This window comes from Globicephala melas, chromosome 12 (assembly GCF_963455315.2).
Source record: "Globicephala melas chromosome 12, mGloMel1.2, whole genome shotgun sequence".
In the NCBI taxonomy this organism is placed as follows: domain Eukaryota; kingdom Metazoa; phylum Chordata; class Mammalia; order Artiodactyla; family Delphinidae; genus Globicephala; species Globicephala melas.
This window is the reverse complement of record NC_083325.1, coordinates 52,434,326-52,460,729: the sequence shown is the minus strand read 5'-3', so window position 1 is coordinate 52,460,729 and position 26,404 is coordinate 52,434,326. Positions and strand designations below refer to the sequence as shown.

At 48.8% G+C, this 26,404-nt stretch overlaps 1 protein-coding gene across 1 annotated transcript in view; it reads left to right on the top strand.

Moving 5' to 3' along the window:
• Positions 1-26,404, top strand: part of TMEM247 (transmembrane protein 247) — a 29,228-nt gene continuing 2,824 nt past the window's right edge. Inside the window, 5 exon segments of the mRNA XM_060309233.2 lie at positions 1-18; positions 21-119; positions 831-1,184; positions 3,946-4,134; positions 26,148-26,374. Coding sequence (XP_060165216.2) covers positions 1-18; positions 21-119; positions 831-1,184; positions 3,946-4,134; positions 26,148-26,374 — 887 coding nt within the window.

Below are 26,404 nucleotides of genomic sequence, written 5' to 3'. Positions count from 1 at the left end.
ATGGCAACAGAGGACAGGGAGAGATGATGGAAGGCCGGGGGGCAGGAGAAAGCTGCCCAACCTTCCCCAAGATGGTGCCTGATGACCCCATGTCCGAAGGGAAGTCAAAGGCTTCTTTGGTAAGGAGGATGCCTCTTCTCACTGCCCCAGCCTGTCCCAGCACAGGGGGGAAGAGCATAATGGGGACACCACAAGATAGGAGCTGAGAGCTGTTAGATTCCAGAGAACTGCTAAGAAGTGTAGGAGACGTGCACCCTATCCCCACGCTGGCACTCAGCTGTAACTGGAGACCAGGTAGCCCTTCATAAGATTGTCAGGTCACTTGAAGCTGGCTTTGGTCTCCCCCATCTAGCGCTCCATGTGGGGCCCTTTCCTCCTCCTGCAGATGGGACCAGGCTTCCCCATAACCCTACCGTTGGTTCCCATATACTGAGGTTCTCTCAATGCAGACCTTGGGTTTCTTCCTCCCTCTGTGGCCCCCAGAGGACTGGATGTCTAATTGGCCTCAAAGTAGAGTGGGAGGTGGGAAAGTTACCTCCAGTAGTGATCTGAAGATCACGAGGAAGACAGACTTCTACTCAACCCTCCCAAAGGCCCCACTTGCAACTTTAGGGCGCCATTCTTCTGTGTCCGTTTCCCCTCTCCTCCTTAACTCTCAGGTCCTGATAACTCCGTCGAAGTTTCTCGGAAGAACTCAGTCTAGATGTTTACAATTCACACCGCTTTCAAGCACCCCAGTGCACTGTGCCTGGGGCTGCAGGAGCGTGGTGGAGTAGGGGGTGGGCGGCCCCATGCTAACCCCTCCAGACCCCCCACTTCCCCCTTCCCAGGCCCAGGAGGCAGAGTCCCCCAAGCCAGACTCGTCCTACGACTACCATGAGGAGATGGAAACTTGTGAGGACAGAGGCTGCCCGGGGCCACCTAAGTCACTCTCCTCCAAGGCCGGCCCCGCCACCACCAAGGGCCAGGAGGGCGATGGACCTGAACGCGCAGAGCCGCCCCTGGCCCCAGCCGCAGCGGCGCCGGGGACCCCAGGGCCCCAGCGAAACGACGAGATGGAGCTGGAGAAGATGCGCATGGAGTTCGAGCTCGAGCGGCTCTGGTACCTGCAGGAGGAGAACGAGCGGCAGCGGCAGCACGAAGAGGTGATGGAGCAGCTGCGGCAGCAGGCGACGCCCCGCCTGGTAGGTGACAGGTCCCAGCTGGGAGGCGAAGGGTGCGGGGAAACTCGGGGTGAGGGGAGCCCATCCCTGACCTGCACGGGGAGCCCACCTTACCTGCTTCTCGGCTGTTCCCCACCCTGCGCCCGCCGGCTCACTGCTTTAGAGCTTCCATGTTAAGCTGAGATCCAACTCTTCAAGGATCAACCCTCCCCAGGAGGGACCTGGAAGCCACCTTGTCCACTTGCCTGTCCATGGCTTTCCTCCTCAGGGAAAACTCTTCAACACTTCCTCTATGTCTGGATTTCCACCACTCTCTACTCCTCTCTGCATCTCTTAAAATAGGACGCCTGGGACTAGACCCAGAACTCCCACTGCAGTCTGGCTAGTGGATTTTGATAGAACCATCCCCTGCTCCCCTGATCAGGGCCGCACGTGTTCTGTTGGATCACGCTGCCTTGCTGTCAACTAAAACTTAGACATCTTTTGGCAAGAAATGGACCACTCTCCCCTAATCTAAATGGGGATAAGAAAGCCTGCTTGTGATTAAATGGGATGGGAAATGCTTAGCGCTCTGGCTGGGCCTTCATAAGCTCTAAATAATGAAAGATGTTATTGTTTAAAGCAATGCTGTCTGGGCTTTAAAATCAGACAGTCCTGGGTTAAAATCCTGGCTCCACCACATATAAATTGTGTGACACTGGGCAAGTTACTGATCCTCTCTGGGCCTTGGTCTGCTCATCTGTAAGGTAATACCTACCTCATAGGGTTGTCGTGAGGATTAAATGAAAGAATGCACATGAGGCACTTTGCAGTGGGCCTGGCACATTGAGGTAAGCGCTCAGTGTTAGCTATTACCATTTTTATGTACTCACGCAATTCACTTCTTGACACAAAGGCAACAACTTACGTTCATCATTTCTCAATTTTATCAGGATGTAATGTATTAGCTATGCTTCCCAGCTCTGAGTCATCCTCAGTTCTGAGAAACTTGCCTCCTGGCTTTATCCAAGTCATTGCTGTAATTGTTGAGGAGGATATGACCTAAAGTAAATACAACTAAAAGATCTCCCTACAGGTTAGCAATGTTCCATTAATCAGCACCCTTGAGTTACATCATCTCCAGCTCACATTTCTCTACCTTGTCCAGAAAACTGTACTGAGACACACTGTCAAATGGTTTCCCAGAATTAAGATATTACACTATAGCAATTCCCCAACTGACTGGTCCATTTTTTTTTTTAAGAAAATTAGGTTGGTTTTGCATGATTTGTTCTCAATGAACACATGCTGGCTTCTTAACAATTCTCTTTTGTTTTTCTTGCTCACAAAATACCTGCTTTTTAGTTTGAAAATCTTTCTCCTTGCTGGAGGAGATGGAAATCCTTGGTGTACAGTCCTATCTGCTCTCTGTCTTCTGCTTTAAAAAAAAAATAAACGACTGAAAGCGTTTTGAAAAGTCTAAAAGGTTTCACAAATGCACAATTTGTTATCAAAATCACAAATAATAGCCATTAGCACGTAGACCACAAACAGTGGCAGAAAGTCCACGGAACCAGAGCCACACCAGGTCTGCAGAAAAACACAAGATCTGTCCAGCCCTCCAGTCCCACCAGAACACTGGGTTTCTTCCTCTGGTCTTCCATCTTCCTTACTATTCATTTTAGAGGTGGCATCACTGGAGTCATTTCCTGCCCCCTCAGTTTTATTTAGTTACTCTCACATTTTACGTAGCTGGTTCAACAATAGTATGTCCAAAACCCCAGTCTTTTAACAATAGATTACAAAAGGGTTTTACTTCCTGTGCCTGTACGTGGAGAGCTGACTTAATTTTTAAGCCTACCACCTCTCTTCTTCTGGGTGGGTGGGTGGGTGGGTAGATAATTGTCATTGTATTGAAAAATATCTCTATGAATATGTTTCTAGTGAATTTAGGGCATCACAGTCTCTGCCATATGCCTGCTTACAAAAAATGTGGCATGAGTTGAAAAGATATTTTAAAGAATGAACCGTGGGTAATGCCTTCTTAACTATAGATCAAAATAGCTATATCAGCTTTTACTCTACTTATATGTTGATGCTTTCTATAGTTAAAGTGGGGGTCTGTTCGACTTTAGTTATGTAGATTCTGGAAAAGAGCAACACACAGGCAGAATCAGCCAGACAGCTCAAGCTGCCTCCCCCACACCCAAACCCTAAGAGTTTACAGAGGCCCCATCACCTGTCTCTTACTACCTGTCCGCAGGAGAGACCACCCCCTGGGCTGAAGGACCACAGCCTGACCTTATGTGACATGCACTAGGGCCCAGAGAGTCAGACACAGTCATCTGTGCCCAAGGGACCCCCTCTCATTGCGCCACCACCCAGAAAGCAAGGTGGAGTATCTGGGGACACTGTCCAGAGAACACGCCCAAGACCTGGTGTCCAGATGTGGGGATCTCGAGTAGGAAAGAGACTGCCCACATGTGGGCTCAGAGCCTGCATGGAGCGTACCAAGAAAGGAAGGGGGTGGCCTGACTCAGGAGGGCTAAGACCAGGCTCAAGAAGTGAAAACTCATGAGGCCCCTCTGTGCCCGTGACCTTGCCTGGGATTTTCATTCTCGTCCTCACTCTTCCTCATCATCATCTTGTGAGGTGGGCACGATTACCCTCACCTTAGGTGAGGAAGACAGCCTGCCCGAGGTCACGTTCAGGAAGGGACAAGAGCAGGATCGAAGCCCGGGTCTGCCTGGTATACCACCCAAGCCCTGGTTTTGCCATTTCTACTCTCTTCTTTCCCCCACAGTTCTCGGGAGGCCTCCAGGATCTCCTGCTTCCCCAGAACCAATTCGCCATGTTCCTGTACTGCTTCATCTTCATACACATAATCTATGTCACCAAGGAGATGGTCTTCTTTCTCTTCTCCAAGCACTACCTGTTCTGCATCGTGGCCATGTTGCTCTGTTTGATTAAAACTTTATGGTCATACTTCCAAGTGCCTTTGCTCTCTCAACACTGGGCACCTCCTTCCCTCACCTGTGCCTCCCTCCCGTCAGAACTTGCTGTTAGGAAATGTTTGCTGTCAACCATTTACACCTTAGTGCGGAGAAACATGTGGCTCAGGCCTTCTACTAAGCCTGAGTCCCCACTGTGGATGAAGGTGCTTTATTCCCCAAGAGGAGAATTTCAGAAGGTAGCAGGCCAGGGAAGTATCTGTAGGGAGAAGGGTTTAGAAAGCCTTTCCAGAGTCACAGAAATCATACCATGACCAGGCTCACTTGGGATCCACCACATCTACTCAGATAGATCTTCCCTGAGGTGTGGGGAGCTGTGGTAGGCTTTTGAGGGTAGGCCCCCCAAAGACGTCCACATCCCTGTGAATATGTCACCTTACGTGGTAAAAGAGACTTTGAGATTAAATTAAGGGCCTTGAAATGAAGAGATGATCCTGGACTACCCAGAGGAGCACAATGTAATCATAAGGGTCCTTGTAAGAGGGAGGCAGGAGGGTAAGAGGCAGAGAAGGAGATGTGGCCATGGGAGCAGAGGGGAGAGTGGTGCAGGACCACGAGCCAAGGAATGCGGGCAGCCTATAGAAGTTAGAAAAGGCAAGAAAACGGGTTCTTTCCTAGAGCCACCAGAGGAATGCAGCCCTGCCAAACCCATTTTAAACATGTGACCTCCAGAACTGTAAGAGAATAAATCTGAGTTGTTTTAAGCCACTACATTTGTAATAACTTATTGCAGCAGCAACACTAACACAGGAAACTAATACAGGAGCCAAGGTTCCCCAAGCTCTTTCCAGCTCTGCAGACATGTCAAGATGGCATCACCAAGGCATTGGCAAGGGTGCGTCTAGCCCTGGGCCTGAGCAGGACTGTACACAGTCCACCACGCATGCTTGGAGCCTGCCCTCAGCAACATGCAATTCAAGAAGAGAGACGCTGAAGCTCCAGGAAACCCAGGACAGGCCCATCAGGTATCCTGAGCACTGAGCAGCATGTGCCTGGGTGAGGCGGGGGCAAAATCTGGGCATACTCCTAGGGGCGCTGGTAAGGAGGCATTGATTGATTAGGCGCAGTCAGCAATGCTGCTCCAGTGGACAAATAGGAGAAAAAAACCTAAACAGGCCACACGCCCAATCCTCAAATCACATACACACACATACACGCACACAGAGATACACAGCAAATAGTCGTCTACAACAGAGATATACACAACCACAGGCAGCAACAACCAAAAGGAACAGACATTGGGCACTAGGGGACTCACGAGAGGCACAGAAGTGGCCCAGTGTAACAACGGAAAGGAGTTCACCTCCCCCATCCTCTACACATATACGTGTGCGCGCGCACACACACACACGCGCGCACACACACACACAGCAGGTTGTCAGCTGCCCCCACCTCGCCAGCCCTGCCCAGGAATGATGGCCAGCACGGGAGACTTTAAGGATAACGCAGCAAACTGAATGGACACAGCTTTGCAATCAATCAAGTCTCTTTTGACCCTTCCTCTTCCTGGACATAAGGCTCTGCTTTAAGAGGAACAAAAGAATACGTTCTGTCTTGCTGGGCTCTCTGAGTGATGCAGAGTGAAACACATGAAAAGAGAAGACCGCCGCGGGACTCATTGTCAGTACACATTATCATGCCGTTTCAGTCCACGGTGACTTCTCATTTTCCACCCAGTTCAATGCATTCATTCCCATTTATAGCTGCGCGTGACAGGTATTTACTTGGAAGTAATAAAACTGTCATTTCTCATTAAACTTTCAATGGCAGAATTTTTTTGCTATGGGTCACTTCTCACAATCTAATTTGATCTGGGTTTCTGGGGTGGGATTGAGGCAAAAGAAGGAGGAGATCAGGATATCAAAAAGATTAAGGCCCAGATGTTTAATTCACTACAACAAACAGAATTGGGAGTTTGTTTATATAAAAAAAACAAAAAACTGCTATAAGGCCATTCAATTCATCATCCTGTTGCCAGGTAAAACTGGACTTAAATACACCCATTTTCCTTACAAATCTTCAGAGAAAGATTAGTAAACTCCTTTCAGTTAAGTTAGCATGTCTTCTCACCCCCTTCACAATGGCCATAAAATCTCCCCTCTATCCTTACTTCCTACTCTGATAGAAGACTGAAGCCAGTAGCCAAAGATCTACCCTAGGCAAAAATGAAAACAGCTCACGGTCACTCCTCAAACTTGATACAGACCTCACTGTTCAAATGCAACGCAGAAAATCAGAAGGAAGGGAGAGACAAAAGTGGAGAGAGATACAAAGGATAGAAAAAAGGCACAGCCTAGGATTACCAAGCAGGCAACAAGTCAACATACCAGCCCTTCTGGAGCACCTCCAAGGTGCCAGGCACTTGGCTACATGCTTTATGGAGGCCTGGGAGGCAGACATGTACATTATCCCCATTTCACAGGCAAGGATACTGAGGCTCAGAGAGGTTAAGTGATGTACCCGAGATCATCTTAGATCTCAAGTCTGACTCCAAAGTGACCTTTCTGTATTTCCACACTCCCAAAATCCTGCCTTGGAGGATCTCACAGCCTTGCTGAGGAGATGCAGCTAATACACACTGAAGTATAAAGAAACTGTCAGGCACATAGACCTCAGTGGTGAAGGAGATTAAAGGAGAGGTCCCTGGAGCCCAGGGTGATAGGAAGTCTTCTCAAAAGAGCAGCCCACAAGGGCAGGTAAGCCTGTGACAGGTAGAAAGGAGTAGGGAGAACTCATGTGAATTAAGACCAGGGTGGGAGTGTATAATCTATACTCAAAGAAGGGGCAGGCACATCCTTGCTCCAGTGAATGGTAACAGGCCTGGAAAACCGATTTGGCGCCAAATTTTATAGTCTTGAATATTGACCTGAGGAATATGAACTTAGTCCCTTGGGAAACAAGGAATCCCTGAAGATTGTAGAGTGAGATAGTGACCCTCCCCCCACAAAGAGGGGAAATCCTCCCCCCTCCCCTCTCCTGGGGGCCACGTTCTTGCCTTGACCTTCTCTTCCCATTTCCAATCCAGGAACATTCTTTCTAAGGTCCCAGTGTGAAGACTGCATTTAGCTGTAAAAGAAACCCAGCCACAGTGGCTCAACCAAATAGGGGTTTATGTGTCTCACATACTAAGAAGTCCCAGGTTGGGCAGTCCGTGATGGTGAAACTTCTCAAGGAAGTCATAGAGAACTCAGTCATAGAGGATCCTTCTTTCTGTTCCACCACCCTTAGCATATGGCTTTTATCCCCCTCACCCCATGGCTTTTAGCCTTATAATCTCAAGATGGCTGCTATAGCTCCAGGTATCAACTCCAGGTCAGCAGAGGGGGAAAAGAAATGGGGCCATCTTTTTTCAAAGCTTTCCAGAAAGATCCGCCTAGAGACTTCTGCTTACATCTCATTGGTCAGCCTGGTCATGTTGCTGCTCCTAGCTTCAGGACATATGAGGTGTGGTAAGTTTTTGGCCTGGACAGTGTTGCAGCCTTGAACAAAATTAAGATTCTGATAATATGGTGGGGGTGGCGAAGGGGAGGGTGGATACTGAATAAGCAAATAACTGTGTCTACCGTACCTTGCTGCTTCCTTAAGCCCAGCTCCCACTCTCTGCCCCAGTGTCATGGTCCAGGCTGAGACAACTGGGTAGGACACAGCTGTAGCCAAGCTGGGCCTGGCCCACAGCTGCACTTCTGCCTTAAGGCCTGACTCACATACCACAGCAGGAAGGTCATGGTTTTCTCCGGATACACAACTGGAACAGCTCTGCCTGCAACCTCCTGACCTCTGCCTGAGGCCCCAGTATCTTACACAACCGGGGCCACAGCCTTGCCTGGGGACTTAGAAGAGCACATCCCTCTGTGCTGGGTGCTCTCAGCAAAGTTGCAGGAGGAGGTGAGTCTGCCCTGAGAGTCCCTCCCCTTCCTGAGTCCCAGATCCCACAGGACAGAGCCCAGTGTCCCCAGTGTCTGTCCTGTCATCCCACTCACACCGTGACGCTGAAGACAGAGTGTAACAGATCCTACACATTACACTCAGCTTCAGCCCAAGCAATTAAGCACTAATAGTGAATTCCAGGAAGGCTTAGGAGGAGAAAGATAGAAGAATCTTTCCTGCTCCCCAAATGGACTCACATACGTTGCAACCCTGAGCCCAGGGACGGGGCTAGAGTTCTGGAGATGCTGAGATCTGCGGGAGGGAAGGGGCAGCAGGCTTGGTTTCCAAGGCCACTTCCCTGCCAGATCGGTTTCTAATCCCACTTTAGGAGGTGATTGCAAGCAAGTTGGTTAAGCTTTCTAGGCTTTATTTGGGTGACCTGAAAATTATCTAGACTCTAACTCAGTTTTTAAAAAAAAAAAAAAAGGTGGGGAATGGGGAGAATGGGACCAAAGAGCTTAGGGTCTGATTTCAGAAATTCCTATCTAACTTATCTGAGATGGTGTCCTGGGAGCACCTGAAGAGTGTCCCAACTGATTGTAATGTTCAGCTGCCTTACAAAACCTAAATCCTTGCTACTCTGCACGTGATCTGAGGACCAGCAGCCCCAGGCATCTTAGAAATGCAGCATCCCAGGCCCCACCCTGGACCCACTGATCGTTTGCATTTTTGACAACATCCCCAAAGACTCTTGTGCACCTGAAAGTCTGCAAAGCACTGCTCTAGGTGATGTGACTCAATTCAACCTTTGCTCTGTTGTGAAGACACTGCTCTTGGCCTGGAGGGTCTTCGGGGGTGGGAGGGTACGTGGAGGCAAGATAGGAAGGAGTGGAGAGAGGATAACTGAGCACGTAGCCCCCACCAGTGCTGTGGGGGCCTCCATCACAGCTGGCAGGCGCAGGCTGGATGGCAGTGCGTCCGCCCCTCCTCCCTCTGTGCTCTTCACCAGTCCTTGCTCTGGGCTTCTGAGCAACCAAATGATTTCTCCCAGCACTCTGCGATTCACCAGAAACTTCCGGAATCCCCCCAGGCCTATCTCTGCCTCTGTCCCTTTTATGATCTAGCTCCGTTGTGTGTAGCTTGGGGAAAAAAAATCTCGCTAATATACATTCATTCATTATTTAAAGGTTGCCACTGTTCTTTCAGGAAGGTTAAGCATGATTAAAAGATGGGATTTTTTCCACAGGGCACAGCAGAAAAACTAGGGCTCCCGCATTTTTAAGCTGTTTTGGCCAAGCCTTATTGCATAATTTAAAGCCTGTGACTTATTTAGATTTAATTAGCCAAAGGAGCAGCAGCTGCAGGTTCATTAGTCAGTATTTATTAAGCGCTCCCAGAGGGCTTGTCCAGGGCTCTTAAGAGCCAAGTGGAGGATCAGCTTTGGACTTGCAAATTTCCTACACTTAAGTATGAGGGTATCGCAGATAGCGTCAGGAGGCAGGCATTTTTATTCCTCAAGAACAAAGGGGTGGCATCAAAGGGTCTGGGGTCATGAGACAAATCCCACAAACACCTCTGGCATGAGTCAGTGATTTAGGGACTCGTGGTGACAGGTATGATAACAGTGTGCAGGCTCATGGAAAAGGCAGAGCTATACAAATGAGAGGTGTTAGTAAAAGATGAGCAAAGGGCTTCCCTGGTGGCGCAGTGGTTGACATTCCGCCTGCCGATGCAGGGGACACGTGTTCGTGCCTCGGTCCGGGAAGATCCCACATGCCGCGGAGCGGCTGGGCCCGTGAGCCATGGCCGCTGAGCCTGCGCGGCCGGAGCCTGTGCTCCACAACGGGAGAGGCCACAACAGTGAGAGGCCCGCGTAACGCAAAAAAAAAAAATAGATGAGCAAAGAATGTGTAGGGATCACCGACCTGACTTTAAGAACTGGGAGAAGTGGAGAGGATCAGAATCGGCTCCAGAGTCTGTGAGGCCCAGCGCAAAAGGACAATGCAGGGTGTCGAGAATTCCAAGGTGGTGACAGCAGAGCCTGAAACCAAGTGTGAGGTCTCCCTGAGCGCAGGGTCCCCCTGAGCATGGGGCCCGGTGCCAATGCCGTGGCAGTCCGCCCATGAGGCCAGCCCTCGAGGTGGATGAAGGAGACCCTCTGGGGTGGGGGGCTTTTGTGGATCCCCTCAAATCCCATCCTGGTCCTCGGCACCCCATCAGCTGGAGGAAGGGGAGCAGGTGCTATGCATTTTGAAAGGGGGTGGGGACCACGGGAGCAGGCCCAGCAGTGGAGGATGCTGAGTCTGGTGGCCTGGGGGGACAGAAGATCCCCTCCCGGGCAATGCGGGGGCGCCCCTCACACACCCACCGGCTCTGGAGGCAGAGTCTGGCTGAGCGGGAGGCACCTCTTGGTGTGCAGGTCACGCCCCAGGCTTGCAGCTGCTAATCCCAGGGCTAAATGTAGCATAGAGCTCTCCAACTCTTGGCGTTTCCCCTCCCTCCTGGCTTCCGCCCCCAGCCCCATTCAGCTGCCCGTTTTTCTCTGGGCTAGAAAATCCCAAAATAGGAGAATAAAGCTACACTTTTTACCCTCATGAGCCTCATTTGTATCAAATGACACAGTCACTTTGCCGCAAACTTTTCATCAAAGGAGCCTTTGTAGGGTCCTGGGGCAGAAAGCAGGTCTTGGAAGACAGCCACCAGGAAGCCAGGCAGAAAGTGCTGAGCAAGGCAACCCTTAGTTTAGGCAGTGTGGGGGGTGGGGGGAGGGAGGCGGGGGAGGGCGGTCTCAGACATTCTCTACCATGGACCTGCTCTCCTCCCAGCACTCTGACCAGGAGATGCCAGAGCAGCTAATTGTGTGCTGCAGGGACCAACCCACTGCCGGGGGGGGGGGGGGGGGCGGGTGTCAATCAGTGCTTGAAGCAAATGAATTAACAAGCCAATGAACTAAAGGATACACTAGATAACCTGAGAGGATCCCGAGCTCAAGCCTCTGTGAAGACGTGCTGGAGAGGAGAGAAGGGAGCACACGCTTCCCCAGTACCTACTGGGTATTCTGCCCCGTGCAACACACTTTATGTCAACTCATCTCATCCCACGGCCGCTCCCTGAGGGAGTGCTATACCCATCCTCACTTTGCAGAGGAGAACGAGACTCAGAGAGGTTCAGGAGTTGCCTGAGCTCCCTCGGCAAGAAGGTGGCAGAGGTCAAGTGTGGCGCAGAGCTGAAAGTTGCTTTAAAGAAAGCTACGAAATCTATGTCTCGTTTATTTGTATTTGTGAATGACGATTCAGAGCTGCTTTGATAACGTATGTGAAAAGTACTGTTACTGTATTTTACATGGTATTGTGCAGTCCACTATGTCCTCTATATTGCAGACCTACGGGTAGTGGCTTCAAAGGTACTTGGCTTAAAAATCTACCGTTTCATTCCACCCACTCTCTCCCTTCCTCCCACCAAAGGCTGTGGAGGGAAATGTCTCTGAGAGGGGACAAGGACGTTAAGTCCTCATCACTAGCCCAGGAACTCCACACACCTGCTATTTTCTCGGCGAGAGGGAGATCCACACTCAAAGCCCTTGATGCCCCGCACTCCCCTCCCTCCCTCCCATTTCCACCATGTGAGGATGCAGGCCCCCTGTCTAGTTGTTCAAGGGCATCCAGGAATCCAGTCTTTTTATGTGTTGGTTCCATCTTTTTAAGCACTCTATGGACCTAACAAAAGTCTGTGGGCCCACCAGTTCACAAACTTTGAACTTGAGATGTGATTTCCCTTATGATAGAGTCTTCTGTTTCACTCAGAGACATGCTGGGGGGTTTCTTCAAACAGAAAACACTCCTAGTTACGAAAATAGAACGTGATTCACTCCAGCATGGCGTTTAAGCACAGAAGCTGCAGTAAAGCATGCTTCTTCCCTTCACAAATAGCCTCACCTTGAGGTGTTTCAAGAGACAGATCTCTTAATGCATTTCAAATCAGGTTAGAGTGGCAAAAATCCAATTTTCACACAACTTCTTGAAGGAAGATGGGAATTTGGCTCGAGCCTGGATCAGAGTTAAAGAAGGGACAAGGCAGGGGCCTGGGGGTGGGGAAATGAGGCAAGAGAGTGCGTTGAGGGTGGAGGGCAAAGGTGGGTGCCCTCGCTGAGAGACGTGGAGAGAGGCTGGCAACAGCTCTGTGAAGTTGGTGAGACAGAGAGGTGGGTCCTGCGGATCGGAGCCAACTGGAGAGGGGAAGAGGATGAGGGAGCTCCTTAGTTGCCATGGTGACAAAGGAATAAGGAAAGGGGGGGGAAGAGTGAGGGGGGAATCGCAGAGAAGAGCTATATTGTGCTGCTACAACCAGCTCTCTCCTCTCCACCCAGGGCCCCTGCCTATGACTCCCTGGGCCCTCTGCCACCTCCCCCACCTGACTCCATTCATCCCTGGCGTGGATAAAGTACTATGAAATTATGTCAAGGACATTTAGATCCTATACATGGGTGGTCTGGACAGATACCTACTTACGGTGCATCTGGGTCTCCAAAAGGCCTCTTGAATTCAAAAATATTTTCTCCACTGTCCTGCTGTATAAAGCTTACAATTCTACTATTAGGGCAAAATTTCCTGGACTAAGTATTTGTTCATGTTCAATTACAAACCCTCCTTAGGAACTGTAATATCTTGGATATTAACTTCTAGAATCTCATAAATTAATTTATCACATGTAGCAGAGGTCTCAGCCTAGGAATGTCCACTACTAGGATTCAGGCATATCTCAATATGTATGATAAATTAGTAGGGCAGACCCCAGACAGGCCAGTTCATAGTATGGTTCCAGTGACATCTGCTATGTGTGTTCAATGTTCATTTCCCCTTGATTTTCTTTTGGGGAACTCCCTGTTCATCAATCTTTGTCCATGAGGTTCAAGTGGGCTGACTTCCAATCGAGGGTGGACCCAAGACCCAGACCTGGCCAATCAGAGCATTCCAACTCCTGGCCAAATGATTGGTTCTGGTGTGGACACATGACCCAAGCCTAACCAATGAGTCTCAGACTTAGGAATTTTGCTGGAACTCCTGGGAAAGGTAACTCTCCACTGGGTACTAAGCAAGCAGAATAAATGTCCAGAGCTACTGGAGGCTGTCTTGTTCCACTTAGGGAAGGCCTCACTGAGAATAAAGCTGACGTGAAGAAAAGCAAAGCCAAGAAGAGATGAGAAGACTCAGGGGAGGAGAGGGAGGGAGGGAGGAGGAGAGAGAGTGAGTCCTTGTTGACATGATTTGAGCCCCTGGATCCACCTGAAACAGAGACATCCCTAAGCTTTTCAGTTGCTATTAACTTTGATTTAAATTGTGTTTCTGTCACTTGGAACCAAGAGTTCTGAATCATGCAAGGGCTTTCCCATCTGGCTAAGGAGAAGAGGATTACATGAGTTGGAACGTGGGCTCAGCAATAGCTAATGGAGGTGATTTGGCACCTGTTCCCAGCCTGTCCTCTGGAGAAAGCCGTGGGGATGAACCTAAACAAGGGAGTGCGAGAGACATGGGGAGAAGTGGAGCTATTAGGAGCATACATGAGAACCCACATGTGGAAAGGGAACCATTTGTCCACTTCTGGAGGGAAAACAGCCCTGCTCTGGCCCCACGAGGGGTTGAGGTATTGATGTCTGTGCCAAGGGAAATGGTGGTAGGACCTTGCTGAGAGGGGATGCCAGTGGGAAACCACAGAGAAGCGTAGTCTGTACACTCACAAAAGGCTCCATGAAAAGACCATGAAAGGTCTGGAAGCAACCCAAGTGTCCATCAACTGATGGGTGGATAACTACTGTGTGAGAGAGCCATACAATGGAATATTATTTGGCAATAAAAAGGAATGAAGGGGCTTCGCTGGTGGTGCAGTGGTTAAGAATCCGCCTGCCAGTGCAGGGGACACGGGTTCGAGCCCTGGTCTGGGAAGATCCCACATGCTGTGGAGCAAATGGGCACGTGCGCTACAACTACTGAGACTGCACTCTAGAGCCCACAAGCCACAACTACTGAGGCACAGGCCTAGAGCCCGTGCTACGCAACAAGAGAAGCCACCACAATGAGTAGCCCCTGCTCACCGCAAGTAGAGAAAGCCCACACGCAGCAATGAAGACCCAATGCAGCCAAAAATAAATAAATTAAATAAATTAATTTTAAAAAAAAGGAATGGAGCATTGATCCATGCTACCACATGGCTGAACCCTGAAAACATCATGCTAAGTAAAATAAACCAATCACAAAGGACTACATATTTTATAATTCCATTCATATGAAATGTCCAGAATATGCAAATCTCTAGAGACAGATTAGTGGCTGCTTAGGGCTAGGGGAACAGGGGGATTGAGGGATGAGAGCTAGGGGTGCACAGTTTCCTTTAGGGTGATGAAATGTCCTAAAATTAAATGTGGTGACGGCTGCAAAACCTGAATATGCTAAAAGCCATCTAATTGCACACTTTAAATGGGGAAATTGTATGGTATATAAATTATATCTCAATAAAGCTGCTACCCTCCAAAATGGCTCTTGAGGTACCTGCCCAGTCCGCGTGTGGCAGGGGTGGGGTGGGGGGTTGGCCTCCAGGAGGCCCAGGGCACATGGGAGAGAGTGTGCCCTTCGATCCAATAAGAGGGACCTCACTCTGGGCCAGCACTTTAAGAGGGCTCCCCTCTGATTCTTATCTGGTCTCCCCCCTCCCCACAGGGTAAAAAGTCTGTAGGGCCAAGTGGACATGTACACCACACTCACACCTTCCAAGAACATATCCTAGGCATACAGGACCAAGGAACTCCTTGCCCAGAAGGTCCCAAACCTGTTTCTCCAGCCTGCAGTCAGTCCTCTTCCCCAGGTCCCTCCTCCCTCCACAGGGTAGACTGGAATGGTGGTGAGCATAAAAGAGGTGTGATTGGAACCTGGATATGTAGGCTGGATGGCCACATCAGGCCCCTCCAAGGGTGAGACAGAGCTGGGGGGTGAAGGAGAAGGGGACAGGCCATGGCCCATGAGTGCAGGGTGGCGGGGAGGGGGCCTGGGGCCAGGTCTCCCCAAAACCACCATGCTCCAGCATGGGGATCAGAGGAATATGAGCATTCTCAATCCAAATTTGACCTTCTAGGTCATCATGAAGATTTATTTTTCAAGATAGGAAGCTGGAACATTTAAAAATTTGTTAGCTCACTTTACAGTTGTAAGATATGTAAACACATGGCTTGTGGACCTCCCTTTGTCCTCATGCTCTGGACCGCCTCAAATATAAAGATCTGATGCTGAGAGACGCTACACTTGAGAGAAATCTATCAGAGCTTTTCTTTCTAATGAATCCTGCTGTGGGGTTTCCCAGGTTGCATTTACTGATTTAGGGAACAGTTCATAGATTCTTCGCTCCAGGCTAAAGAGAAAGCTGATACTTGGCTGCCCACAACCTTGAAGTTTAATGATTTCTCTCAACGTCTCCTCAGCTCAGCCCATGGCTTAGGCACGTAGTGAGGGGCAGGCTGGAGACTGGGTGGTTCCCTGAGCCATACTAAGGAATCCGTGTCTGTCTGGCTCTCTTGTCTTCAGTCTTGTTGTTGTTGTTGCTTTAGGATATAATGTAATAGAGTCCAACTGGCAAGGAATTCTAGCAGAGGCTCATGGGAAACATCTGAGAGCAGGGCTGGGGCAGGCCAGAGAGTATCTCTTCATCCTCCCTTTGTATCTTCCTGATGGCCAAAATCTCTGGGGGATCCTGTGCTAGTGCCTTTAGGGTACAGACCTGCAAGACACACGGTCTCTGCCCTCCAAGAAGTTACCATCTGGTTGCAAAATAACACTGACACTGATCATTAAAACACAATATAAAACCCCTAAAATATAATTTAGGGTGTGACATAAAGCGTTTTCAAGACTAGAGATCATCTCGTCCAGAGTTTCTCCTCAGCACTGTTGACACTTTGGGCCACATTGTTCTTTGCTTGGAGAGAGGGGAGCTGTCCTGTGCATTGTAGGATAGTTAACAGCATTCCTGGCCTCTACTCACTAGATGCCAGTAACAGGCTCCCGGCCCCAGTTGTGACAACGAGAAATATCTCCAGATACTACCAAATGTCCTGTGGGGGTCAAAACTGCCCCCAGTTGAGAACCATTGCTCTAGTATAAATACCCCCCCATCATTTCCGGTATAAATAATGTCTATAGACAGAGAATTGCAGGAAGCCACATGCGGGGGAGATGATCGTGGGCTGGAGGAGCCTGGTTCTTGGAGGAGAAGGCAGCACCTGAGGCCGTCCTCAAAGGGTGGGTAGGGTTTGGTGAATCCAGCTAGAAGGACAGCACTCCAAGAGGGGAGACAGTATGCTCGAAGACAGGGAGGCTAGAACAAGCAGCGTGCCCCACATGGTTATGAGGTTGTGCAATGCCAAAAGGTGCCCAGTCGAGGGGACAAGTGGGCACTGAAATGCGGCCCACCCTCCCCTGGCCAAGCCATGACCCTTGGCACTGGGCTGCGTCAGTCCAGAGGAAGGGGAGAATTTTTCTTAGTACAGAGGTGTCTTGTGAGCCCTACCTCATATGCTCACGGTGCTGTACTGCCCAAAGAAGGCCTTTTTCTAATGACAAAAGTGCCTCAGCAGCAGGCCAAGCCCCCACGAATGAGCACAGCCCGGGATGGAGAGGACAGAGAGCCAGCAAAGTAGCCAGCCCTCTGTCAGGGACTGATGGGAACTCCAGCTTTCTCGGGCCCTCGATGGTCCCACTATGCTCCTCTCCACTCTGACTTCTCTGTGGGGAGCCCCCCAGCCCCCCTGCTCTGCAGAGGCCCCACATGGAAGAATGAGAAGGAAGGTCTTTCAAGAGCTCAAAGCAGGTTGAACCAAAAGGAGAAGGAAAGCTCTAAGAGTCTGGGTCTGAGACAGACAGCAGCCAGTGTGCCTGGCTCAGATCCTTGCTGTTTCCATCCCCTCCTCAGAAAGACCCTACAGAGAGGTGGTCACCCCTCAGGGAAGGGACCCCTCGCCCCATCACCTTCCCTTTCTTTGCTCATCCATCCAGCAATGGACCAGCACAAACTAAGGTACAGGTGCTCTTGGGAATACATGAAGACCCTCCAAAGGGTACGTCCTTTGGCGTAAGTCATTTTAGGAGCCTCACATGATGAGTCCTCGACTTCCACAAGCGCTCTCTTATACAGCTGTCCTGTCTGAGCACATGGACGAGGGATGCTGCCTGTTCTCCCTCTTGCTTCGCTTGCACAATCACCCTTCTCCCACTTCCCAAAAGAAAGGCACACTACTTACCTGTCCCAAGTCTCCTCACAGCGCATTGGCTTAGGGAAAAATGCATGGTGCACTGAAAGGACAGTCTAAATGCCAGCATCCATGTGGAGAAAAGGGGTGACTAATGACTGGGCAAATCGACTAGCTTCCAATTCTCTGCTCTCATTCAAAGTGAAGGAGAATCTATTCTAGTTGTCAGCTGATAGGTTTTTAATGATCTACCCATATGATCTTTGAGATTAACTCAAAAGGAGTTTATAAAACTGAGCAACATTGCTACAACAAAACTCCCTACATTCCTTTGTACTTATGTACGTGAAAAGATTTCTGAGCTCAGCTCTTGCACCTATTTAAAACACAAAACGAAACAACACAAATAGAATTAATACTGAACCTTGACCCCTTCTAGCGATGAGTAATATTCATCCATGGATATATGAACTAATTGGGGTAGGGAAAAAAAGCTTCTTCTCATTAAGAGATGTATTTTCAATTCATCTTTATTTTTTATGCTTCCTTAGTAGCTATTAGATTTTCTAATAGCATTTGTTTTGATTAACTGTATATTAGTTGTCATGGTACAAATCCAGACAAAATATTCTCTAACATTTAGAATCTATGGTCACGAGAAATTTTAAAAATAAATTCATTTTATATACATAGCTTGGTTGGAGAGAAGTATGATAGGATGATGCATAAAAGATATACAATCATAAAAATGTATTAGGATAAAATTCTGTGGGGAAAGTAGAAGGAAATATAAATTCAAGGAGGAAAAAGAGATGAAATTTTTCCAACTGTTAAGGCAGAATTTCATGTATTTTTTAAAAGGATTACAGTGGGTATCCAATCACTATAGTATTTCATTTAGAAACATTTCTCAGAGTACTGCAACACTTTTATCTTTAAATGTCAATATTTGCGTACACCAGAAAGTACACCCTATGTAACTGTTTAAACTATGGAAAAATTTTGTGTGTTGGCTCCTAAAAATGTGCAAAGGGGTACACATATTTTCCAAAAAAATTTTTGGAGTCTACAAGAAAAACATTTAGAGCACCAGCGTCACAGAGCTTGGCTCTTGCCTGCAAGGGGAGGGCCTACAATGAATGCAAAATCAGCACCTTTGAAGATTCCCTAAAGCTTGAGGGACCTGAGGGCACCCTTAAAGCGTTGCCAAGGGGGTGAGGGCTCTCACTATTGTGAAACTGGGCCAAGGAGCTCCCCCTTCGTCCTGTCAATATCTTCCTCCCTCGTCTTTCTCTTCTCACTTGTTTTATTTGCAGCTTTCCTCCAAAATCCCATTCTCTCCACTACAGATGCCCTGTCAGGTCAGTGTGAGATCTGTTCTGCTTTGTTGTGTCCCACCTCACCGGTCCTTTCTCCCAGAAGCCTTCGGGTGGGCGGGCAGTGTCCCCACCCACGCCCCCCAGCCTCGCTGGCCGCAGTCTAATACCCCGTGTACACGCGCGGCACCCACTGCTTCCTCCAGTTTTCTCTTGCTTTGGGCTAGTCCTCACTCCCCAGCTAAGCCATAAGTTTCCTCATCTGTGTCTCCAAACCTCTCTTCTCAGCAGTAAGAGGCGGATAAAAAGAATTAAGCGCGATGAAATCTGAACAGCGCCTGGCACCGAGCCTGGCCTGCAGCCAGAACTTGGCACCCAGCTGCATTCAGCAAATACTTGCTAATCGTGCTGTTGAATTTTCTCGCTGGCCAGTGATTACAGAAGTCTGGGCTTCCTAGCGTCCCCCTTCTTCGCCCAGGGAACCAAAGAGAGTTCCCAAATCCCCAGGTCTCCTTTAAATAGCTTGCCAAGTAGGGGTGATGGAAATGCCTTCCCCCTCCCGCCACCGCTGCTGCCGCCGAGTCCGCTCTGGGTGCCCGAGCCCAGGCTGGCGGGGTGAAGGGGGTGGGGGGAGCCGGGAGCTATGAGGTCATACTCGGGTCACGTGACCGCTGCCGCATCTGTCAACTGTGGTACAATTACTAAGTCGGTCGGGGCTAGCGACATTCAAACCAGTTCTCTCTTCCTCCTCCCTCTCCCAGGCTCTGGGCCCTTTCACACCAAGGGACCGTCTCAAAAGTCTAGGACCCTGAAGGCGTTGGCTTCCACGTGCTACAATTTAAAGGACTGGGATAGAAAGAAAGGAGGAGGGGTGTGGGGGGGGGGAGAGAAAAAAAAGTCCAAGACTGCACTTACTGCTGCTGCAGTTTGAAAATTGTGCTCAAGGTTCTTTAAAATCTTTTTCTGTCAAAGCAATTTGGCATATGTATTACAGAGTCTTTTAAAAATCCTCATACTCTAACCCATTAATTCCAGCTCTAGCATGCTTGTAAGGGAAGTAATCCAACAGAGGCAAAGGTTTCGGGACACGAAATTCACCGGCTTGTTATTGAAATTAACAAACTATATAACGAAATAGATTAGGGTATAAAAGAACAATAAAATATTGTTCAGTTGTTAAAAATGGTGATTTCCAAGAATCTTTCATGACATGGAAGATGTATGAGAAAATGACCACAGGGAGCATTTGCGGAGCACTTCCTGTGTGCCAGATGTTCTGCTAAACGCTTTCTATGGATTGATTCTTACAACCTAAGTAGACAGATACTATTATTATCCCTCTTCTAAAAACTGTGGCCTAGAGAAGGAAGCTGCCTAAGGTTGACTAGCTAATAAAGTGTGAAAATTGAGGCTGAGCGGTTATCCAAAGGGTTTACCTAAATAAATGGCAGAGGCAGGATTTGAACTCACAGAGTCAAATCCTGAGACTGGAGACCAGTCTTTTAACCTCCATGCTCTTAACTGCCTGCCTAGTAGTAACTAGCAAGAAATCAGTATGAACGCTGCACACACACCATCAGGCCAGTAATATGTATACACACGTGTGCCCCTACACACAATATATGAGTAGCAAAAGAGTGGAAGGACAGACACCCACATTTTCACACTGGTGTCTGTCAGTGGTACAATTATGAGTGATTTAAGTTTTCTTTATGCTACTCTAAATCTTTTAAATTAATACAATGTATATGTATTAATTTAACAAGTAGACAAAATGTTAAATACAGACTGATTCCACTAGAGAGCCATGTGCTAATTATGGGATTATTTATTATAAGGACAACTTGAAAGTAGCTCAAGTGTCAATTACGGTTTGAATAGTTAAATGAATTATAAAACATATTGGGTGCAAAAATTTGCAGGCATGGAAAATGAAGGATACAAAGATCAAGTGATACCGTTATATGAAAAATCAAGGTACAAAATGGTAGGCATATTATGCACAGTCATTTGAAAATATTACTGTAAAATATGAAAGAAAGGAGAAGAAGATAACTATATCAGGATGATAAAATTATATGTGATTTTTAAACTTTTCTGAACTTCTATAATGTCTTTTATTTCTTGTATACTAATACAAATATTTTCATTGAGTTAAGGTTCCATATCAAAATTAGCATGGAGCACATGGGAATCTTTTTTGCCTTTTTAGAATGCTTTCTGTTTTATCTCATTTCATTGACAAAACGCCCCAATGAGAATACTGTAGGCACTTTCTTATCCATTAAGAAAAGTTAAGGCACTGAAATGGTGAATGAGTTACTTGGAGTAAACCAGCAAATGCATGGCAACCCCTGGGACTAGAACCCAGGCCTGCAATCTCCTACCCCAGAACTCTGACCTATAAACCACACCAATTCCTTTCTGTGAAGGGCTGCATGGTGCTGCCTAGAGAATACAAACTACTATTACAAGACTCCAAACTCTGAGATCCAAGTGTATATTCTCTCAATGAGCAAGAGCCTGGAGGCAGGGAGCATGCATTGCCCTATTTTTGCTCTTTGTCTTCAGAGTGAGAATGTCTAAGGCCCAAGGCTTCCCCCGCCCCTCCAAAGCCCTCCACACACACATACTCCCTACACACAGCCAGCCACGTCCCCAAAAGCAGGCCACCTGCGAACATGCCTTGCTCTTGGATGGAGAGAGAGGCCAGCAGATGTGCAGTGTATCCTCCCCGACACCCTTTAGTGTACAACCCTGCCCACGGCCCCCACAGGAGAAGGGTCAGGGGCCCTACAGGCCAGCATGTGTCAAAGGCCAGTCTCAAACTAGGTAGGCACCAGACAAGCAAGCCTCGAAAGAAAGATCAGGACATACAGACAACCAACAGGCACATGAAAAGATTCTCAACGTCACTAATTATTAGAGAAATGCCAATCAAAACTACAGTGAGGTACCACCTCACACGGGTCTGAATGGCCATCGTCAAAATGTCTACAAATAACAAATGCTGGAGAGTGTGTGGAGAAAAGGGAACCCTCCTACAGGATTGGTGAGAATGTAAATTGATGCAGCCACTATGGAGAACAGTATGGAGGTTCCTTAAAAAACTAAAAATAGAGCTACCATATGATTCAGCAATGCCTTGCCTGGGCATATATCCAGAAAAGACAAAAACTCTAATTCGAAAAGATACGTGCACCCCAGTGTTCATAGCAGCACTAGTTACAATAGCCAAGACATGGAAGCAACCTAAATGACCATCTACAGATGAATGGATAAGAGATGTAGTGTGTGTGTGTATATATATATACACAATGGAATATAAGCCATAAAAAAGAATGAAATAATGCCATTTGCAGCAACATGGATGGACCTAGAGATTATACTAAGTGAAGTAAGTCAGACAGAAAAAGACAAATATCATATGACACAAGTGAATTTATTTACAAAACAGAAATAGACTCACAGACATAGAAAACAAACATATGGCTACCAAAGGGGAAAGGGGGGATAGGGATGAATTAGGAGTTTGGGATTAACATATACATACTGCTATATATAAAATAGGTAAACAACCAGGACCTACTGTATGGCACAGGGAACTCTACTCAGTATCTTGTGATAACCTATAACGGAAAAGAATCTCAAAAAGGAAATATATATGTGTATATTATATACATATATATAATACTGAATCACTTTGCTGTACACCTGAAACTAACACAACATTGTAAATCAACTATACTTCAATCAAAAAGAGAGAGAGAGGGAGAGAGATAGAGAGAGAGAACAGAAGAGGTCAAGTGTCAGCAACAGTGGGTGAAGCCAGCAGTGGGGAGCTGGGGGGCTGAGGAACCCCAAGGAACTGGGTCATCAGGCCCTGGTCCCTCATGCAACAGAAGGAGATGTGACTTGCCAGGGTCACACAACAGCCAGACAGAGTAGAAGTAAACCCAATCCACAGCCCAAAGGAACTAGTCAAAGGCCAGGCCCAAACTCCACAGAGCCAGGCTTCATTCATTCATTCAAGATATAACCAGTGCCATTCCTGCTTACCAGATCTTCCTGATGTCATGGGTCCAGAGCCAGTACGCTGTTCCCAGTCCACTCCCGGGGGATCAGGTGACTCCCATGACTCAAGAAGACAAAGAAGTCACAAGCAAGGGAGAAGCTGCCCCTCCAGAGAAACAAATGCAAACTCCAAAGCGTGGAAAACAAACCAATGGGCTGAGTCCAGGGGCGTGACAAGTCCAAGCACTCCAGAGCCCAGTGAGGAAAGCTTCCAGGAGGAGGAGTCAGGAGGTGGTATGACTTGAGTGGTCCAGAAGGATAGGTGTGCTATAAAGTTTGAGCTAAAAGAAAACCAGAAGATTCCATAGGTATGGTAACGCATAAGAAGCTAAGAGGGGGAGGGAAGCCTAGGTTTACAAATCCTGATGGCAGGGGAGGGTCCCTAGTAAGGAGAAAGGGAGGTGGAGGTGCTTGGATAGGGTAATTTCTGTAAACAGTACATTTAAGTGTTTGTCCTCAACCTGGAGTGGAAAACATGCGATACCTGAATATTAGCAGCTCCTGCTACTGAAGACAAAGGTAAAGGTAATGGTACTTTCTGTAAGGAAAAGGGACACCATTGGCCCCAGATGCTATTTACAAAGGGCTTTTCAGGAAAAAAAAAAAAAAAAGTCTTGCCTATAAAGAGACCTGTCCATTAATCTGAGCTGATGATGACTGGGTGGTTTGTTTTCCTATTTCCATGGGATCTGTGGGGTTTCTTTTGAGCAAAGGAGAGGGGCAAATGCTGTGTTGGGGACCTAACAGAGACGCAGGGACACAGTAAAATGAGGTCATGTCCCTTCCATGCTTGGAAGCCCTAAGTGGCTTCCGATTGTACTTAGAATAAATTCAGATCCCTTTAAGGGCCGCCCACAAGACCCCTTCTGTCTCACCTTCACTCGCTTGGTGAAGCCCCACTGACCTCCTCTCTGCTTCTCAAGCCAGCAGAGCTTTCTCTGCCTGGTGCCTCACACTGGGGTTCCCTCTGCTCAGAATGTCCTTCCCTTCCGCCCCCTTCCCCCCACCCTGCTGTTTGCGTGGATGCCTCCTTCTCCTGCCTTAGGTGCACAGGGCCCTACCTGAGCAGAGGCCACCAAAGGCCTCCCTGCCCTAACCTTTTACTTCTCCATAGCACTTAGATCAACCGAAGTCACCAGCTGTCTAGTTGCTCAGTGTAGCGAGTGTCCCCTCCTGAGCCCTCAGCCCTCTCACTTGTGCCCACCATCCCCCTCAGCAGGTTCCTTTGGAAAAGCTGGGGTCTTAACTGCCCTGTTCACTGAAAGGGATGCGGTGCCAGGCAGAGCGCCTGACATTGGTAACCAGCCAATAAATATTTGTGGAATGAATGAATGAATAAGAGGTCTGCTGATTTGAATGTAACTGAGTGAAAACCCAGAGCTCAAATTCCAAAGGAGAAACTAAGAATCTTTACACACTCCCTATTGCTTCCCTTGCTCCTGCTGAGCCCCCGTGCAACTTTTCCACTTTCCTCCCTCCTCCTCCCTCTCTTCTTTCTTTTACAGAGGTTCACGAGCACCTGCTCCGGCCGGTGCTGTGTGGTGGGCCCACCTTCCCACCCACTCTGCTCCCCAATATGCCCCCGGGGCCCTGACCTCATCCAGGACCCCAGTCTATCCCTGGGCCCCCTCAAGTCACATCCCTTATACAGTCACCCCCCGGTACCTCTTCTCTGTAGACCTTCATTGTGACTGAGCCCTGAGGACAGAACACCCTGGGAAAGAGAAATGAAGGATTCTCCAAGGACCAGCTATAGCCATGTATTTGCTAACATATTTGTCCTGCTGGGAGCCAAAGTTTTGGAGCTTTTATACATTAAGTTTTCATTAAAAAGGAATGACAACAGTCCAGTCTTATCAGGTTTTTTGTTTGCAGTCCCAAGGGTCTTATTAGGTGTCTATGACCCAGGACTGCTTCCTTGCTTCCTTTGATCCTCAGATTCAAATGAACATTTGGCTTTCAAGATCCCTTCAAGTTCTAAATCTTGTGTGATCTTGGGGATGTGAATCCACTCAGGCTTGGTAACAGCCAGGAGTCATCAAACATCACCCTCTCTGGGCTCACCTCCCAGTGATTAAAAAAACACGTGCCCAATTCCATCACTCCATGGGTGTGCAGGAGGAGGTGGTGAGCTGGGCCAAGGGTCTGCCAAGACTGTCTGAGCTGGGGATCCTTCCTGCTGCGTCTGCGGAGAGAATGGAGTAGCCTGCCTTCCAGTGAAAGGGGTCCCATCCTGCAGGAAAGGACCACGGGGCGAGCTGTGAGGTTGTGTGGGAAAGCTGGGGGGTGTGAGAAAGTGGGGGTTTATCATGCTTTAGAACAGAGCTTAGGAAGGTGAGGGTGGGAGGAGAGATTCAGCCTTTTCCAGCGTTGTCAATGACCAGGCATGATGTCAGAAACGAGGTAATGAACAGGGAGGGTACAGAGAAGGAGACAGGGGAGGGCAGAGGAAAGGGGCAAAGACTTGAGTATCTCCCTGGGGAGTTCAGTGAGGGGCTGCACTGGTTCCCAGAGCCACGCGGGTTGGGGTTGGCCCAGCATAGGTCTGCTGACCCCCTTCCAGGGATCTTGGGACCCTAGGGACAGAGAGGAAGCCCTGCAGCATTTTCTGAGGTTCTAGCACGTGCTCAAAGTATCCTTTCCATTTCTGGCTCTCCAGGCAGCTCAGGATCGGAATTAAATCTACGCTCTCCCTCCACCAGGTTATCTTTGCCGACAGCCTTCCTGTGGGGGGCGGGGGGGGCTGGCCTCAGTGAGGGGCAAGGCCTGGCTCCCCGATGTTCAGTCTCCCCCAGCCCTCCCCAGGCAGGGAGTGAGCCTGCAGAAGCAGCCTCGCCATCAGCACTGCCTGGGTCTGTGTCAGCAGCAAACAGCTTCCCTTGCACCTCGGGAGGAAGTGTTAATGAGAAGAGCGGTGGGGAGGGGTTGTGCCTGCCTGCGGTTGTAACAGTTTGCTCCTTTTGGCTCCTGGGGACTGAGGAACTTACACAAGGAACACGCCTTCTTGAGGGTAAGACAGTTAACGCTAATAAAGAATGTGGGTACGTTTGTACCAGACAACTAACACAAAGGGCCCAGTGCAAACATCTCTAAAGCAAAGATCCCGACAGGACCGCAGCTGCCAGAAGGGACAGGACGGTGGCCAGCAGCCTACCCCACAGGTCTAGGGTGGCACTGGGAGCTACAGAAAGGTGAGGGCTAAGCTTTGCCTCTGCGTGGCTGAGGCCCCTAAGGACGACCCAGCCCATCCACAGCCCCCTGCCTTCACACCCAGGTCCAAAGCAAACGCCCTCCCGTCTGTTTCCCAGGGAGGGAAGGGATCCAGTAAGCCCTGACTGAAGTGAGTCCTGCTTGAGTTCAGGCTCTACCCATCTGCAGCCTTCCCCTCAGCAGCAGTAGAGAGGGATTTTCTTGTCAAGAGCCATCGCTGGGTTACAGGGCGGGCGTCCGTGCCCTGGTCCTCGCCTCACGTCATTGCCCTTTTCTACGGCACAATCCGTGGTTGAAGAGAAGGCCTCCATCCAGAAACCAGAGCCAGGCCGGGAATGAAGAATGTAACAAACATAAACGTCTGTTCAGACCCTACGACGTGCACACGCAGCGTCAGCACCAGAAGAACAAGGCAGCAGGGACCACAGAGAAGAATGAAGACACAGTCCCTACCGACAAAGATCTGTGTCGAAAAAGATGGGCCGAGGAGACAAAGCAGCTGACAGGAAATAACGGCAATGCACGGCAAGTCCTCCTGAGCAGGGGCTGCGGTCC